Source organism: Haliotis rubra, unplaced genomic scaffold, assembly GCF_003918875.1.
Source record: "Haliotis rubra isolate DU_JTF1 unplaced genomic scaffold, ASM391887v1 Scf129, whole genome shotgun sequence".
NCBI classification, from domain to species: Eukaryota; Metazoa; Mollusca; class Gastropoda; order Lepetellida; family Haliotidae; genus Haliotis; species Haliotis rubra.
Genome location: NW_025765214.1, coordinates 1625414 through 1646087, shown reverse-complemented (window position 1 = coordinate 1646087; position 20674 = coordinate 1625414). Strand labels below are relative to the sequence as shown.

General features: G+C 40.0%; 1 protein-coding gene across 1 annotated transcript in view; it reads right to left on the bottom strand.

Moving 5' to 3' along the window:
- LOC124266930 (L-threonine 3-dehydrogenase, mitochondrial-like) overlaps nt 1-20674 on the bottom strand; it is a 31847-nt gene that overhangs the window by 8981 nt on the left and 2192 nt on the right. The window contains 2 exon segments of the mRNA XM_046701779.1: nt 16389-16431; nt 18582-18759. Coding sequence (XP_046557735.1) covers nt 16389-16431; nt 18582-18723 — 185 coding nt within the window. The 5' untranslated portion in view covers nt 18724-18759.

The window sequence follows — 20674 nt, the reverse complement described above, 5'->3', positions numbered from 1 at the left end:
TTTTATTTTTCTAAATTGAATACTTCATTAGAAATGTAGGCTCTGTTTAGCCACAGCAGAGCAAGGAATCAATTATAACTAAATAGTTCAGATGTGTTAAAGAAGGATGTCAATGCAAGTAAAGTCAGACAAACTGAATTGCTTAGTTTGGGTGTGTAAAGTACAAAAACATTTATTGAGTATATTACCATGACAACTGCAAGGTAGTGATTACAATATTACCTCACTCTTGGAGAAGAAGAGACAAGGAGGTCAGTGACAACAACAATTAATTTTGCATTCTGTTTCACATAAGGTCTTGTCATATGATTCAACATTACCCCTAATAACATCACAGACTTTTGGACTGATCATAACCTAAGGAAGGATAACAATATATGGATGAACAACTTCTTTATTGCTGTGAGTGACATTTCGGTGTAGGTTCTAACACCATTATTAACAAACGAGTGATAACAGTGTTAGAACCTACACCGAAATGTCGCTCTCACAGCAATAAAGAAGTTGTTCATCCATATATTGTTATTATCCTTCCTTACTGCTCCAACTTCTGAGGTGAGGTGAAATTGGGTTTAACGTCGCGCTGAAGAATATTTCGCTCATATGACGACGTGCATGCATGTGTATGTGTAGGTGCGACTGCTTGTACTAGCCCAGACTGAAGCTGGTTTTATAGTGCTAGCCCACTGAGATACCATGCCGCAGTGAAGCATGAATACCCCACTCAGACACATTATACTGACTCCGAGCCGACCAGTCCTTGTACCCATTAATGCCGAGAGCCAGGCAGGGACCAACAAGTACCATATTTTAACGTCTTTTGGTATGACGCGGTCAGGGATCGAACCCGCGACCTTCCGCTCTCCGGGCGGACACTCTAACCACTACACCACGGAGGCTGTCCTCCAACTTCTGAATGCCTCTCAAAGAAGTGATCATAAACTGTAACACTTTACAGTATGTGTCCTCATTTCAAACTGGCAAATCCCAATACAAGAACCTCTTTTTAAACTCATTGAGAGAATTCAGTACGTGACAGTTTGTGGACAGGGTGTGCTCTCATTCTGCCTACATCTCATTCTGTCTGTATTGTGTCTGTATTTACTGAGATGTAGGCAGAATGAGAGTAAACTGTGGACAGCACCATTATCATGCTATGTGAGACTCCAAAAATTACACTTTAGAGATCGTTAATTAACTAACTATAGTAATGTGTTAGTGCATCCTCATCAACCTGAGACACAATGTGTCACCAGCCGTCCCTACCAACAGCTGTATGACATACACATGGAATAATCACTGTGTATCCATGAGGGTCTTCATGGGGGGTTTTAACAAGTCAGTAGTCACATTTGGGGCCTTCAGTTAGTAGTATTATTTTGGGGGCTCAGTAACTGTTAGTGAACAAACCACTTGAATTAGGGCTCGCTAAAATGGTCAGCAATCGTAAATATTGAAAATAGGAAAAATTATCAATGATAATAATAATAATTGTGTTATCTTTAATATCCCACATTAACTTCTGTGATGGAAAAAGTTTAAGTTTTTCACACAACATACAAATTTAGGACTTTATTCATGGTCTGCTTCTAAAGTATGTTCAGGATGTGTTTTTGTCAATAATCCATGCAAAAACATGCAACTACTCACCAGTGAGGAGAAATATATTCATTTCTTTAGGACATATATTGCATTCTTGCATAAAGTTGCTTCGCCGAAATTTATCAACAATCAGTCGATATTTAGTAAACGATTATCAAGCTCTTTAGCGTTAGCAGGGATAATCTACAACAGGGATAGGCCACTCGCTTGCTTTCTTTACCATTTGTACTAATTAACGTGTGCCTCATCATGCTCCAACGCACACAGTGACTTGGTTCGTTCCCAGCGCAACTTCGGCTGCGTTTAACAGTACTTCAGCCAGTGTATTGTATCAGTCTGAATTTTACAATGAATGAATGAATGAATTAAGAGCAAGAATTTTTTATGTGAATGAATGAAAGAAATAAAGAAAAAGAACAAAAGAAAGAAATACATATGTGAATGAATGAAAGCATAAATGATACACCACGGCCATCCCTCCCCAAACATGTTAAAGAACGCAAAACTATCGGTAGAACACATGTGTTAACATCAGCAGTCCTTTTTTTTAAAAACTACTTTGGGACATTTTTTTACATTAGTAACTAATTCTGATATCTTATTGCATGTGTGGAATGGCATGGGCATTGACAGAATGTTAACTGACACTGTCACCCCCCCCTCAAAAACAGAAAGTTTAGAACTATCACAAAGCGTTGTAAACACCTTTCCAGTTTTGTCACATACTAAGATCAACAAGAAAGAAAGAAGTTTTAGAACTATAACACTCAAGCATCACAAGCATCAATGGCGGATCAGAACAGATCGGCGATATGTCATATTTTTCACACACCTCAAATACACCCCAACAAAAAAAAATTAATTATAAAACTATCACTATTACTTGCAAACACCTTTCACCTGATGGTATATTCCCCTCATAAAAATTGAAGGTGTATGTGAAAGATGTTTTAGAACAATAACTAGAAACACTCAAACAACACCCTGTAGTATTTCAATGGCAGATCGGCGATATGTCATATTTTTCACACACCTCAAATACACCCTAATAAAAAAATTTTAGTTATAAAACTATCACTATTACTTGCAAACACCTTTCAACTAAAGGTATATTTCCCTTCTAAAACTTAAACGAATATGTGAAAGAAGTTTTTAGCGATATAATTTAGTCTTTCTTCGCTGTGTACTGAGAATTGAAACCAGTGAGCTACAACATGCCGACTTGAAACTTTACTACAAATCTACTGTACTAATACTGACACTAATAACAATTATTTGACTTAAAATGAAGTGACAGAATAGGTAACTTATCTTCTACATGTAGGTTTTCAGTTGTCACAACACTCAGCGTATGTAATCAGCTGTTGAAAATAAACCGGGCTCAATCTTAAAAACTACGCTGCCGCCATATTGGCTACACTGGTCACGTGACGAGCCGAGGCATACGCTAAGGGGCTTTCCAAGGAGTGACCACTCTCCCTTATATAGTCTCCCTGTCGATAATAGTGAGTGACTGAGTGAGTGAAAGAAGTATGGTTTTACGCCACTTTTAGCAATATTCAAGCAATATCACAGCGGGGAACACCAGAAATGGGCTTCACACATTTTACCCATGTGGAGAATCGAACCCGAGTCTTCAGCGTGACGAGCAGATGCTTTAACCACAAGGCTACCCCACCACCCTCAAAGTATATGCACAGAATACATGTGCATCCAGCACACACCATGTAACCACAGGCTGACTAGGAATGAAGAGTGAAACCTAATATGATAATATATTTTCCCAGACAGAATTGATTCTGACATTTATATTCAGTTTTTGGTTGGAATAAGTCATGTTCACAATATCACTTATCTCTGCATCATGCACCTGCAAATATAGTGCCACTGTCATTAGTTTCAGCTGACTCAGATTCAGTGGTGACTTTGTATGTTTTATGTAGACTAATCCTATTTCATGAAGACATGATCACCTTTCCACTGTTTGCACTGATAAACCCTTAGATTTATTTTGATAATCTAATGAAACAGGTAAAACAATATTGATTGTAGTCATATAGTAACATATATAGAGGATTATTATATGAGTGCCCATGTCATACTATGTTTACGACACGAGTGCCTAAATTTTGGCATTTACGAGCGATAGCGATAGGCTTGAGTGGGGTAAACATAGTATGATATGGGCATGAATATAATATTTTGTTTATTACCGAAGTCGTCAAATTGAGGAAAATAAACCCAAATCTACTTTCAAACAGAGACTTATGGGCTACCCGGCGTAGCCGCATGTAGAATGCAACATCATAGAAGAAACATGATGTCATAGCTTTGTTCATGACGTCACAAGTGATATTTCGCCCTAGGGCATAGTATGACAAATATGAACCCGATATTTTCGCCCTCGTAGGTAATAAATGGTAATATAGTACCTTCCCAGGAAGCACTCCCCCTAAATAAAATAAAATGCATTTCTACTAAAAAAGATCCAAGCTTTTTCTTATACATTACATCTTTCTACACATTTGACTGTCAGGCCTTATATTGAATAAATATATCTTTTCTTAAGCATGTTTAGTTAACTGCACTTGTAAATGTTCAATATAATGAAAGAAATTTGACACTGACAAAGAAATTGAAAGTTAGGGTAAAAGAAAAAGAAAGTTTGGGGAATCAGATGATATTCAAGAGGCTCAAACTAAGTCTACTTTCTTGTATGAGAGGGACAAGTGAACATCAGGTGATGCAGAATATCGATGCAGTCAGCCCAGTAACCCACATTCACCAGGACACAGCTGGCCTAATGGGCAGGTGAAGGAGCCGGTTCTGACCTTGTCTGTCCTAGCTCAACCACAGACAGACACAGGTTTAGCTTATGGTGAAAATGTTGCTCTACTCCTATAAAGTATAGTTTTGCCCTGAATATTTTAGTTTAAGCATGAAGACACGTGGTGTTTACCTTTTCTAGGATGCTCATTGTAAGACTATTTTCCTTTTGTTTTATTTGTGCATTATTAAATTGGTGGTGCCATTAACTGACACTCCTGGAACAGTGTTAACTGACAGGCTGGTCCACCTAATTGCCTGCATCCTGACATCAATGGACAAAATAGTTCTTAAATTACTGAAACACCCCTGGAACTGGTAGTTTTGAGTCAATTACTCTCGTTTTATTATCTGTTCAGTGTGCAACCATTCTTATCACAGGCAACAATAGATATTATTATTATTATTGATTTAAGGTATTATTATTAGTTTGTTTAATTTAGTCATGTGACTTGGAACATTCCACAAGTGCAATGTGGAATTGAGCTTACAGAGACAAATATAGCCAAAGTTCTGCATCACTGGTTGTTGTGGGATTGGTTGTATTCTTTCAGAAAAATCAACGACTTTGTTCACCACCATTGTCAGCAGACTGAATCAGCTGTAAGCCATGAAACTGGCTAGATAGCTTACCAAGTTGTACATGAATTGAGGCCCTGGGGCAGTATATGGCATCCCAGTAGGAAAAGCAACAGCAGTTGTTTTGTTGGAATGCAGTTTGTTGTTAAATACCCTTAATTGAGCAACATCTGTGTAAGTAATATTGAAACTTGTCAAGCCTGAGAGAAGGCTGACATCATCTGGCCAAATTACTTTACATGTAATGTTATTCAATCATTTGACAAGTATGAAGAAACTATTTCACCTTTGAGTATTTGAAGTGGATGTACCATCTTGCTTAAAGAATGAAAGAATCATGCAACCAAGTATACGTTTGTCTATGCGAAAGGTAATTTAAATGTCGTCACAATGTCAGACGGACAGACATTTGGTTCACAGATTATTAAGACAGACACTGGCTTCAGATCTTTTACATACAGTTGGTTCACACCTTAAAGATGGATAGACACTGGCTTTAGAGCTTTTACAGACAGTTGGTTCACACCTTAAAGACGGATAGACACTGGCTTTAGAGCTTTTACAGACAGTTGGTTCACACCTTAAAGATGGATAGACACTGGCTTTAGAGCTGTTACAGACAGTTGGTTCACACCTTAAAGACGGATAGACACTGGCTTTAGAGCTTTTAGCTGTTACAGACAGTTGGTTCACACCTTAAGATGGATAGACACTGGCTTTAGAGCTTTTACAGACAGTTGGTTCACACCTTAAAGACGGATAGACACTGGCTTTAGAGCTGTTACAGACAGACACGGTTTTAGAGCTAGACACTGGCTTTACAGACAGTTGGTTCACACCTTAAAGACGGATAGACACTGGCTTTAGAGCTTTTACAGACAGTTGGTTCACACCTTAAAGACGGATAGACACTGGCTTTAGAGCTGTTACAGACAGACAGTTGGTTCACACCTTAAAGAGTTGGATAGACACTGGCTTTAGAGCTGTTACAGACAGTTGGTTCACACCTTAAAGACGGATAGACACTGGCTTTAGAGCTGTTACAGACAGTTGGTTCACACCTTAAAGACGGATAGACACTGGCTTTAGAGCTGTTACAGACAGTTGGTTCACACCTTAAGATGGATAGACACTGGCTTTAGAGCTGTTACAGACAGTTGGTTCACACCTTAAGATGGATAGACACTGGCTTTAGAGCTTTTACAGACAGTTGGTTCACACCTTAAAGACAGACGGATAGACACTGGCTTTAGAGCTGTTACAGACAGTTGGTTCACACCTTAAAGATGGATAGACACTGGCTTTAGAGCTGTTACAGACAGTTGGTTCACACCTTAAAGACGGATAGACACTGGCTTTAGAGCTGTTACAGACAGTTGGTTCACACCTTAAAGACGGATAGACACTGGCTTTAGAGCTGTTACAGACAGTTGGTTCACACCTTAAAGATGGATAGACACTGGCTTTAGAGCTGTTACAGACAGTTGGTTCACACCTTAAAGACGGATAGACACTGGCTTTAGAGCTGTTACTTAAAGACGGAGTTGGTTCACACCTTAAAGATGGATAGACACTGGCTTTAGAGCTGTTACAGACAGTTGGTTCACATCTTAAAGACGGATAGACACTGGCTTTAGAGCTGTTACAGACAGTTGGTTCACACCTTAAAGACGGATAGACACTGGCTTTAGAGCTGTTACAGACAGTTGGTTCACACCTTAAAGATGGATAGACACTGGCTTTAGAGCTTTTACAGACAGTTGGTTCACACCTTAAAGATGGATAGACACTGGCTTTAGAGCTGTTACAGACAGTTGGTTCACACCTTAAAGATGGATAGACACTGGCTTTAGAGCTGTTACAGACAGTTGGTTCACACCTTAAAGACGGATAGACACTGGCTTTAGAGCTGTTACAGACAGTTGGTTCACACCTTAAAGATGGATAGACACTGGCTTTAGAGCTGTTACAGACAGTTGGTTCACACCTTAAGATGGATAGACACTGGCTTTAGAGCTGTTACAGACAGTTGGTTCACACCTTAAGATGGATAGACACTGGCTTTAGAGCTGTTACAGACAGTTGGTTCACACCTTAAGATGGATAGACACTGGCTTTAGAGCTGTTACAGACAGTTGGTTCACACCTTAAAGATGGATAGACACTGGCTTTAGAGCTGTTACAGACAGTTGGTTCACACCTTAAGATGGATAGACACTGGCTTTAGAGCTGTTACAGACAGTTGGTTCACACCTTAAAGACGGATAGACACTGGCTTTAGAGCTGTTACAGACAGTTGGTTCACACCTTAAAGACGGATAGACACTGGCTTTAGAGCTGTTACAGACAGTTGGTTCACACCTTAAAGACGGATAGACACTGGCTTTAGAGCTGTTACAGACAGTTGGTTCACACCTTAAAGACGGATAGACACTGGCTTTAGAGCTGTTACAGACAGTTGGTTCACACCTTAAAGACGGATAGACACTGGCTTTAGAGCTGTTACAGACAGTTGGTTCACACCTTAAAGACGGATAGACACTGGCTTTAGAGTTACAGACAGTTGGTTACAGACAGTTGGTTCACACCTTAAAGACGGATAGACACTGGCTTTAGAGCTGTTACAGACAGTTGGTTCACACCTTAAAGATGGATAGACACTGGCTTTAGAGCTGTTACAGACAGTTGGTTCACACCTTAAAGATGGATAGACACTGGCTTTAGAGCTGTTACAGACAGTTGGTTCACACCTTAAAGATGGATAGACACTGGCTTTAGAGCTGTTACAGACAGTTGGTTCACACCTTAAAGATGGATAGACACTGGCTTTAGAGCTTTTACAGACAGTTGGTTCACACCTTAAAGATGGATAGACACTGGCTTTAGAGCTGTTACAGACAGTTGGTTCACACCTTAAAGACGGATAGACACTGGCTTTAGAGCTGTTACAGACAGTTGGTTCACAGTTGGATAGACACTGGCAGAGCTGTTACAGAAGTTGGATAGACACTGGCTTTAGAGCTGTTACAGACAGTTGGTTCACACCTTAAAGACGGATAGACACTGGCTTTAGAGCTGTTACAGACAGTTGGTTCACACCTTAAAGACGGATAGACACTGGCTTTAGAGCTGTTACAGACAGTTGGTTCACACCTTAAAGACGGATAGACACTGGCTTTAGAGCTGTTACAGACAGTTGGTTCACACCTTAAAGACGGATAGACACTGGCTTTAGAGCTGTTACAGACAGTTGGTTCACACCTTAAAGACGGATAGACACTGGCTTTAGAGCTGTTACAGACAGTTGGTTCACACCTTAAAGACGGATAGACACTGGCTTTAGAGCTGTTACAGACAGTTGGTTCACACCTTAAAGACGGATAGACACTGGCTTTAGAGCTGTTACAGACAGTTGGTTCACACCTTAAAGATGGATAGACACTGGCTTTAGAGCTGTTACAGACAGTTGGTTCACATCTTAAAGATGGATAGACACTGGCTTTAGAGCTGTTACAGACAGTTGGTTCACACCTTAAAGATGGATAGACACTGGCTTTAGAGCTGTTACAGACAGTTGGTTCACACCTTAAAGACGGATAGACACTGGCTTTAGAGCTGTTACAGACAGTTGGTTCACACCTTAAAGACGGATAGACACTGGCTTTAGAGCTTTTACAGACAGTTGGTTCACACCTTAAAGACGGATAGACACTGGCTTTAGAGCTGTTACAGACAGTTGGTTCACACCTTAAAGACGGATAGACACTGGCTTTAGAGCTGTTACAGACAGTTGGTTCACACCTTAAAGACGGATAGACACTGGCTTTAGAGCTTTTACAGACACTTGGTTCACATCTTAAAGACGGATAGACACTGGCTTTAGAGCTGTTACAGACAGTTGGTTCACACCTTAGACACTGGCTTTAGAGCTGTTAAGACGGATAGACACTGGCTTTAGAGCTGTTACAGACAGTTGGTTCACACCTTAAAGACGGATAGACACTGGCTTTAGAGCTTTTACAGACAGTTGGTTCACACCTTAAAGACGGATAGACACTGGCTTTAGAGCTTTTACAGACAGTTGGTTCACACCTTAAAGACGGATAGACACTGGCTTTAGAGCTGTTACAGACAGTTGGTTCACACCTTAAGATGGATAGACACTGGCTTTAGAGCTGTTACAGACAGTTGGTTCACACCTTAAAGATGGATAGACACTGGCTTTAGAGCTTTACAGACAGTTGGTTCACACCTTAAAGACGGATAGACACTGGCTTTAGAGCTGTTACAGATAGTTGGTTCACACCTTAAAGACGGATAGACACTGGCTTTAGAGCTGTTACAGACAGTTGGTTCACACCTTAAAGACGGATAGACACTGGCTTTAGAGCTGTTACAGACAGTTGGTTCACACCTTAAAGACGGATAGACACTGGCTTTAGAGCTGTTACAGACAGTTGGTTCACACCTTAAAGACGGATAGACACTGGCTTTAGAGCTGTTACAGACAGTTGGTTCACACCTTAAAGACGGATAGACACTGGCTTTAGAGCTGTTACAGACTGGCTTTAGAGCTGTTACAGACACTTGGTTCACACCGGATTACGGATAGACACTGGCTTTAGAGCTGTTACAGACTGGCTTTAGAGCTGTTACAGACAGTTGGTTCACAGGTCAAATGTAACACATGTTATGTGTGGGATTACACTTTCTCAGTAAAGTACATTTTCTAGTATTTTTGTTGGGTTGAGTCCCATCAGGGATTTGAACCCACACCTTCAGAGTCTGGCACCTAATCGCCAGCACACAAAACCAGCCATCTAACCCACTCAGCTACCCCGCAGCTTCCACACTGCGGAAGGGTGTAGGTCTGGGAACTTGGTTCCGAATCCTGGAGCTTCCACACTGGGAACTTGGGTTCGAATCCTGGATGGGACTCAACCCAACAAAAGTACTAGAATCTGTACTTTACTGAGGAAGTGTAATCACAAATATAACACCTGTTATAATCTTTATTAACAGCTGTGTATACAGACATCTGACACAATTTCTTACTCAAATACCAAGTTGGGACAGAATGAAATGCAATCATATATAAACATTGCCATATGCATATTAGCACATTGCAATACACAAGGCAGAATGCTAAAACACTACTTCATTATCATTATTCAAATATTGAATATGATATTACTTAATGCAGGTGGGATATGTTTTAGAATGACCTTGATTGGTGCAGTTATAAATGAAGTGGAGAATTATATTTCCATACAGTGACCATATACCAGCACTGAACCCTGATCTATAGAAGGATCAGTAAACACCTTATCTGCAGGACTATCCCTTTGGATGTTTCTTGGGATGATAATATAACAGTATACTTTGTTAAGTAACATAAGGCCAGACCAATTTTATTTCTTGTTTTACGGATCCACCGGTCGTATTGTTTCAAGAATAAGAAAAAAAATAAAAATTAATTTTCCCTGCTCAAAAAATAAAATCCTTATGTTTTTATTGGCAAAGAATGTAAACTTACAAAAACAAATTATTGATTGTTTTTTGCCCCATATACACTTCATAACTTGCCAAAAATAAAATACTTTTAGTATGCAAAAGAAATATTACTTTGATATTACTTTTATTTTTTTCCCTCCTGCCTTTAGCTTTTCTGAGGACAAAAATCCGTAAAACAAGAAATTAAATTGGTCTGGCCTAATAAAACAAAAACAAGTTTATGGTATGGAAAGTGAAGAATAAAGACCTACGGAAGAAGCTGTCCTAAAACGATTTAAGTTTAGCTGAGGATAAGCATAACAGCAATGCTGGTAGTCCTCACAGACCTGGGTGTCGTTGTACACTTCGTGCAAAGGTCATCATAACGCTGGTAACTGGAAACTAGATACAATTTCCGAGAACTGGTGAAATGTCCTCCTGTCCTTCTCTACTTGTCTTTAAAAGTCAAATTCAAAGGCTAAAATGGCTAAGGTAGGTTTGCAGTGTAACAAGTGACTGGGATCTAGATTTATTCCAAATTGTCAATACATCAGATACATGAAGAAAAGCAAGGTTTGCTCTCTCATCGCTTAGGCTGTATTCAGTGCACAGTGAGTGACATGAAAAACAGGATATTTTCATGAGTGGCACAAATGAAAATATGATGTTCATGTCATGAGATGACAGATACATCATATTTTACTAGAAACATGAAATATTCTAGTTATAATATGCTTCCAATTTTCTTTAATTAAATTTAAACATTATTAATCCAAGAAAACTCAATAAATAAAATCCAAATTCTCCCAACTGCAAACTAAACACTGTTCACTTCTTTGTTCAGGCACACAAATAAGATATAGTTTGTAATTCAAGAATAATTCAAATCCATATCATTACATTGCCATTTATTGTGTTCTGTAACAAGATCCTGCACAGAAAACTTTGTTGATCCACAAAGTGATATCTTCACAGCAGTGAACACATCAAATTTCTGTCAGTGCAGTGAAAATATCTCTTTTCTCAAACTCAAAAACTCAGATAGGCAGGGTAATTCAGACACGCAAGAAAACACTTGTCTCAGCTCCAGACATGACGTTCAAGGTCTACCTTTCTTTACAAGCATCTCTCTGTGAACGAAACCTGACTATGCAACCTACTTCCATCCAAAATAAACACTCTACTGACTAGCCATGCAAGAACATCAGGGAAAGATTTTAATCATGAGCATAGAAATGTTAAAGGGAGGTGTTCCTAATTGGAACAATTTATCAAAATACCTGGGCCTCCTACTGTAGGTGGGATGAGAAAACATGGAAGAAGTTTTACATGAAATTCATTCAAACGTTATCTGAACTGTCTAGCATAGTTCATCAGTAATAAAATGCATCATTAAGTATGCAAATTCTTGTCAGTAAAGATAGGTGTCACTGCATGTAAATTCAATGAAGTTTTATAAATACTCTGAAAAACATGTCATTACTTAATGTATACCGGTACACATATTATCTGAAGTAATATAAGTACTTGGTAGTTGCCGAAGGTACAATGGTTTTATTGTCTAAACTTTAAATTTAAACTGTATCTACCTTGCAGTCTCACAGACAACCTATCGCTTGATGTAAAGAAACCTTGATAGTGAACAATGAACAAGCAAAACAATTTTGTTTTGATTTTAAAATCTGGACCAGACAATCAAGTGCCTGACCACAACCACCAGTGAATGATGAGTGGTTTTAGAGCTTTTAGCAACATTCCAGCAATATCACAGCGGAGGACACCAGAAATGGGCTTCACGCATTGTTCCCATGTGGGGAATCGAACCCGGGTCTTTGGCGTGATGGGCAAACGCTTTAACCACTAGGCTACCCCACCGCCCCCGACCACGACCACCACATAACCTGATCATGATATCTTACAACCACCGTTTGCTGGGAACATATTCTAACCTGTATTCTCAGGAGGACAATTTGAAAATACATGTACATGATACAGGAAGATCCATGATCCAAGTAATAAAAACTAACCTTCTAGTGAAATAGGACTAGACGATTCACCAAGGCATCAGAGATAATAAGTTTCCCATTCAAGATTTGCTGTGTCATGTTTACATAATCAGACCTACCAGCGACTGTGATCAATAATGGACAATGCTACACGGCTATGCTCATGCAACTTGGCAGAGTACTAATCACATTTTATTTTTAATCAATGACGTAACTAAGCTGTTTAAGGGATTATTTTGGAAACATTAAAGGTGACATGCAACCAAAAAATCAAACATAATTAAAACACAATTATCACTTATTCATGACATATAATATACATTGCTGGTTATGTAAAAACATATAAACAAAATTATAAGCGTACAATCGCAAATCAAAAGTGCAATATTTTGTACTTGGGTTTACTTCCAAAGAAACGAAGCAGCCGGGATACCGAACCCAGTCAGAGCAGGTGGGTGTGCTTTCAAGTGTAACGGCTGGGTCATTTGCAGATGCCCTCACGGCTCATTGTGTGTGTATATATAGAGATGTTGGGTTTTGTAAATACATGCTCATTTTTTGTGTATAACATTTTGCAATCAACAGACATCATAACATGTCATGTGTACAAGTATCACACCTGCCTGTCTGTGTAATTACATAATGTGACAGAGACCGAACTCGGGCCATAAATCAATGCGTTTTGTTTATGGTGTATAGCCTGATAGGTGTTAAGGTTCAAATTGCATGTGGTCAGTGATTGAAATTGTGTATTGAATATTGTCATTAGCAGACAGGCAGGCAGACACATAGGTGCCAATAAAACAGACATTGAGTTTTGTCTGTGACAACGACATATCTATATCACAGTTAGAAATTCTGTCAACGCTAAATAATGACATTGCTTTTAAGTATCGAACTGAGAAAGTGACTCGGTAAGAAGAAAATGTGGTGAAATAGACAAATGAAATTATATAAACAGTTAAATCGGTAATCTACTGTAATAACATATAAAAGCTCAGCCTGTGAAATATCAACAAAACATTAGAAAAATAGCTCACACCAAAGCCTTCACCGAGTATTCACCGGACAACCCGCTTCCAAGCTGCGCGAACATATTTCATTGAGCATGTGCTATGAGCGCAGCCCAGCTGTTGAAACCACTTCAGTTCCCCCAAGCGCTTGGGGAAAGTTATTGAATCGTTTGAACTACAATTTCGTGCGGTTTTTTTCATCGCGTTATTTTTCAACTTTATAAGTTGAATTTGCATTTTTGATGATTTGTTTCGTTAAGTAGGTATCAGAATCTGCAAAGTTGTGTTTTACGTTGCATGTGACCTTTAAGAAAAGGTCATGATGACTTCTTACGGAAATGTTAGAGAGTGACTTGTGTAGATTTTCTTTAGACACATAATGTTTCAGAAACCCATAATCTTAAAAAGATAACACTTAGAGATTAACTTTGTACACAATTCATGCTAATAATCCAAAGTTAAGTATTCATTAGCACAAGGAAACTACAGAATTTAAAGAAGATTATATTCCCCACAGAATATCATTTTTAGGACTTACCTATCTAACTATGTTTCAGAATGACTCACACATAAATTTGTACAACTTAGTTAAAAAAAATACATATTATGAACATATCAAACAGTGACATGACAAGACCCTATCATGAATTGATGTATTTTCATCAGACACTGGGGACGGAGGGGTAGCCTAGTGGTTAGGGCGTTCGCTTGTCATGCCAATGACCCAGGTTCGATTCCCCACATGGGTACAATGTGTGAAGCCCATTTCTGTTGTTCCCAGCCGTGATATTGCAGGAATGTTGCTAAAAGCAGTGTAAAACCTCACTCACTCACTCACCCACTCAGCCCTAGTGCTCCACTTTGCCCCGTATAAGACATTTCACTAAGATGCTTTTACAGTGTATGCTATGTCTCCATCATATACTGATACTGGTAACTTGGGTACTCAGATACTCGGGTACACACTGAACTGGACCCACGTATCCACAGGACTACCTGTAGCCTCCCTCATGGTTAGGTCTAAGTTCAGTGATATGTTGTTTGAAGACAGAAGATCTCTTTATCTCCATATAAAAGTCATGAAAATTTGCATTTTTTCTGGGTATGCTCACATTTAAAATGCAAATATTATGGATGACAACTTCTTCTTTATTGTATATCACAACGTTTCTGGGCTGCCCCTTCGTCAGGTGAATTGTCACAATTCACCTGACGAAGGGGCATTGAATAGGAAGGGCAAGGAATAGCCCAGAAACGTTGTGCTATACAATAAAGAAGAAGTTGTCATCCATGATATTTTATGTTTACTTGAACACCAACTTCTAATTGCTCACATTCTTTCTGACTTTTTTATGTTTGAATAAAGAGAAGTTTTAGTCTCATTCAGTGCATGACGGACCAGGATGCTGTTTAATAAAACAACCTTAGCGCTACGAGTCTATGTTAAGGTATGGGAGATATGATCACCTTAGCCCTGAGATCGCTTGGTACAACAACATTCAGATCCTGTTCTATGTGTATTATAATACAATATATTCTGTTAAAACAATTCACTACTGGACATTCTGAATCAAACTCTTGAAACCTCTGGGCCCTTATTCTCGGAACGTTCGTAGTCCTAAGAATTCTTAACTTTGATCGTAGCCAGTGTGTTAAGAATGGGCTTAAGAAGTTCGTAGGGCTACGAACGTTTCGAGAATAGCTAGCCTGGTTTGTATGTTGGTGGTAAATCTTGACCCAACCCGTCACACATCCCGTATCCATTGTCACCAAACCTGACATCACCGTAACTCTCTCTCTCATCACCAACATGACTTTCTCATACTCAAAAACATGAAATCAACATCCAATCATCATGCCACTTCTGAATGGTAACTTGGTACTGACTTTCGGACAAAATAATAGCCATGGTTGAGTGAGCCTTCATCATATTTAGTCAAATCAGAAGGCGAACATAAATGAACTTTGGATACCACGTGTAGCAGAGGAAATAGGGTTAGTTGATATTTGTATATTTTTGCAAGGTCTTTCAACCCAGACTCAAAACAATGTGGCGTGTGATATGGGTCCAGGTCACAGCCTTGCTCCAATTAAGGCTGTACTGAATGCTGAGCCCATGGATGTATAGTAATTCTATCCTTTGAAGAGGCAAGTCTAGATAAGCAGACACGACAAAACGGACCTTAGACTGTTACAGTCAAATCCCGATGAGTCGAATCGCTGGGGACCAAGTAATATATTCGACTTATCGATGATCCAGTCCTAATTCCTCCTCCTAAGCATTTGTTTATCTAATGATTTTCATATCACTAATAGGGACACCTTATCAGTTCCAGTCTGATTAGCACAGACAGTGATTTCCGTAAAATCACTAATCTGCCTTGTGAACTCACCCGTTAATTGGATCATTTTGCTACACCAATCAACTTCTCATTGACTGACTTCGGCTTATGTATACAAGATTGCTGTTGTTTGAATCTCATGGGACCAAATTTCCTTCTCGAGTTATCGTGTGTATTTATGAGACGAATTAGTGTAACCGGTATTCAAATGATGACAACTATAACAGGGACTGCTCGGGACCGACAGGTACTTCGAGTTATGCATAATATTCGAGACACCGGCATTCGACTCATCGGGATTTGACTGTATTTATTATTTTTTAGAAATTATCTTTTAAACTATTAATATTTACCGTAGAGACTTGTGCAAGTCCAGGATGTTCATCAGTAATTGCCGGGGTAAGATAAACAATAGACGAGGCACAGAGTTATCTACAGAGTTACCTAACTTACTTCACACTTCAGCGCCATGGATAATGAAACGTACTTGCTGTTAGCATTGTAAATTATTAAAAGTTGAAACTTACCTTAGTATCTTTGCCAGGCCAGTTCCTAGTTGCCCCAGACCTCCTGTAAAACATAGGCACATGAGGTGAGGTGAAATTGGATTTAACGTCGTGCTTGAGAATATTTCGCTCATATGACGACGTGCATGCGTGTGTGTGTGTGTATGCGGCTGCTTGTACTAGCCCAGACTGAAGCTGGTTTTATAGTGCTAGCCCACTGAGATACCATGCCGCAGTGAAGCATGAATACCCCACTCAGACACATTATACTGACTCCGAGGCGACCAGTCCTTGTTGTACCCATTAATGCCGAGGGCCAGGCAGGGACCAACAAGTACCATATTGGTCTTGTGGTATGACGAGGTCGGGGATCGAACTCGCGACCTTCTGCTCTCCAGGCGGACGCTCTAACCACTACACAACGGAGGCGGTCAGGGGCACATGAAGAATTGAAAAAAGGAAATTGTTGATGTCTGATGTTTATTGGTCTCATTGGTATTTGTTTTATCTATGTTATTTACAGAACAAACATCATGTTATTAAAACATCTGTATTTAAGTTTACATCTAAATGACAAACTATACATCATAATAGTATTTGTATTTTCATATTTTACCTTGTTTTTATCCATATTCCATAACAAATATCAGCTGTATGTTTCCTTAACAGTGCTGACAGAAGGAATCAGACCTGGAATTTCCCCTACCATGTGATTCCCTCACTACTATCCCTATAGTGAGATCCACCCACACTACCCCTAAAGTGTGGTCCACTCACCACCACTACTAAAGCGTGACTCAATAACCACTATCCCTCCAGTGTGACCCACTAACCACCACCCCTACAGTTTGACCCACTAACCACTATCCTATTCGTCCAGTGTGACCCAATAACCTCTATCCCTACAGTGTGACCCACTAACCACCATCCCTACAGTGTGACCCACTAACCACCATCCCTACAGTGTGACCCACTAACCACCATCCCTACAGTGTAACCCACTAACCACCACCCCTACAGTGTGTAACCCACTAACCACCATCCCTACAGTGTGACCCACTAACCACCATCCCTACAGTGTGACCCACTAACCACCACCCCTACAGTGTAACCCACTAACCACCACTAACCCTACCCCAGTGTAACCCACTAACCACCACCCCTCCAGTGTAACCCACTAACCACCACCCCTACAGTGTGTAACCCACTAACCACCACCCCCTACAGTGTAACCCACTAACCACCACCCCTCCAGTGTGTAACCCACTAACCACCACCCCTACAGTGTAACCCACTAACCACCACCCCTACAGTGTAACCCACTAACCACCACCCCTACAGTGTAACCCACTAACCACCACCCACCCACTACAGTGTGACCCACTAACCACCCCCTACAGTGTAACCCACTAACCACCACCCCTACAGTGTGACCCACTAACCACCACCCTACAGTGTAACCCACTAACCACCACCCTCCAGTGTAACCCACTAACCACCACCCCAGTGTAACCCACTAACCACCACCCCTCCAGTGTGACCCACTAACACTCCAGTGTAACCCACTAACCACCACCCCTCCAGTGTGACCCACTAACCCTCCAGTGTAACCCACTAACCACCACCCCTCCAGTGTGACCCACACTAACCCTCCAGTGTAACCCACTAATCACCACCCTACAGTGTGTGACCCACAGTGTAACCCACCACCATCCCTACAGTGTGTAACCCACTAACCACCACCCCTACAGTGTGTCCCACTAACCACCACCCCTCCAGTGTAACCCACTAACCACCACCCCTCCAGTGTAACCCACTAACCACCACCCCTCCAGTGTGACCCACTAACCACCACCCCTCCAGTGTAACCCACTAACCACTGTCCCTACAGTGTAACCCACTAACCACCATCCCTCCAGTGTAACCCACTAACCACCACCCTCCAGTGTGACCCACTAATCACCACCCCTCCAGTGTGACCCACTAACCACCATCCCTCCTGCATGACCCACTAACCAATACCCCAATACAGATCCACTCAACACCACCCCTACAGTGTGACCCACTCAATTACACCCCTACTATGTGCCCACTACACCCTCCTATACCCCTTCACAGTGACCCACTCACCACTATCCTTCAGCATAACCACTACCCCCACCCCTACAGCAGTGTGATCTGCTCACCCACAACCCTCCAGTGTGATCCACTCACCTGTGATGAGGACCCTGGGGGGTGAGTTCTCATCCCCTGCAATGCCATGGAGAGATGACTGGGGCATCAGAGCAGTATAAACCATCCCCGGTTTCCCCGACAATAGACTTCTTGCAATACTTTTACTTAATAGTCCTGACATGATTCCACTTCTTGCTTTGCCAATTTCTCAAAATGTCTGAAATGGAATATTCAGTTTTGAAACTGAAAAACATAATGATTGAATGCAATTGGTTTTTAAAATTTGTCTTGCCATCACTAGTTAGGATGATGTTAATATTCCTGTTAAAGGTCACATGCAACCAAAAAATCAAACATAATTAAAACACAATTATCACTTATTCATGACATATAATATGCATTGCTGATTATGAAAAAACATAAAAACGAAATTATAAGCGTACAATCGCAAATCAAAAGTGCAATATTTTGTACTTGGGTTTACTTCCCTAGAAACGAAGCAGCCGGGATACCGAACCCAGTCAGAGCGAGTGGGTGTGCACTCAAGTGTAACGGCTGGTTCATTCGCAAATGCCCTCACGGCTCATTGTGTGTGTATATATTTAGATGTTGGGTTTTGTAAATACATGCTCATTTTTTGTGTATAACATTTTGCAATCAACAGACATCATAACATGTCATGTGTACAAGTAATTACATAATGTGACAGACCGAACATGGTGTTCATTTTGCAATCAACAGACATCATAACATGTCATGTGTACAAGTATCACACCTGCCTGTCTGTGTAATTACATAATGTGACAGAGACCGAACTCGGGCCATAAATCAATGCGTTTTGTTTATGGTGTATAGCCTGATAGGTGTTAAGTTCAAATTGCATGTGGTCAGTGATTGAAGTTGTGTATTGAATATTGTCATTAGCAGACAGGCAGACAGACACATAGGTGCCAATAAAACAGACATTGAGTTTTGTCTGTGACAACGACATATCTATATCACAGTTAGAAATTCTGTCGACGCTAAATAATGACATTGATTTTAAGTATCGAACTGAGAAAGTGACTCGGTAAGAAGAACGTGTGGTGAAATAGACAAATGAAATTATATAAACAGTTAAATCGGTAATCTACTGTCATAACATATAAAAAGCTTGCGCCTGTGAAATATCAACAAAACATTAGAAAAATAGCTCACACCAAAGCCTTCACCGAGTATTCACCGGACAACCCCCTTACAAGCTTGTGAACCTATTTCACTGCGCATGTGCTATGAGTAAAGCGCAGCCAACTGTTGAAACCACTTTTCCCCAAGCTGGGGAAAATTAGTGAATCGTTTGAACTCTGATTTCGCGCGGGTTTTTTCATCGTGTTATTTTTCAACTTTATAAGTTGAATTTGCATTTTTGGTGATTTGTTTCGGTAAGTCCATACCGAAAGGTATCAGAATCTGCAAAGTTGTGTTTTACGTTGCATGTGACCTTTAAAATCAATCTTAAAATCAAAATGATATATGTTTCAATTCAAACGCAATGAACATATACTTTGAAGCAAATGTAGCTGACTTATTTATTTGTTCTAATCTTAAAAAGATATCATAAGCTGATAGACAAAACTAGAAGCAGACAGACATAAATAGATTGCATCACATAAAAACAACAAAATAATTGGTTTTACATGCCATATAGGTGTGAACCTTCACACCTTGACCTACAAAACCTAAGATTGGGAGAATTCCCATTCATAAATTTCAAGAGTCCTTACAGGAAATATGAGTTTCTTGTAAAGCAACGATATCAGTGTGTGGTGAGGTGTGTTGTGTTGTGGTGTGGTGTAGTGTTAGATTTACTAATTACTATGTTTCCAGGAACTAACATTTCTTGCCAAGAAATTAGTGCAATGAATATTACTCTGCATCCCTTGTGATACAATAATAATATTCTCTGTGTCCATTCCATTCATTGGCACCATAATGCATGAGCTAACAAATTATTTGTTACTAAACAAGCTAATGTACTTACTAGCTTAAACAAAGTGTTTATTTTTCATTTGCTAACATTATCATGATTTTCTTATATTGGAAGTTTAAATGTTCTTTTTTCATCTTTCCAACCACCTGATACAACTAATTCA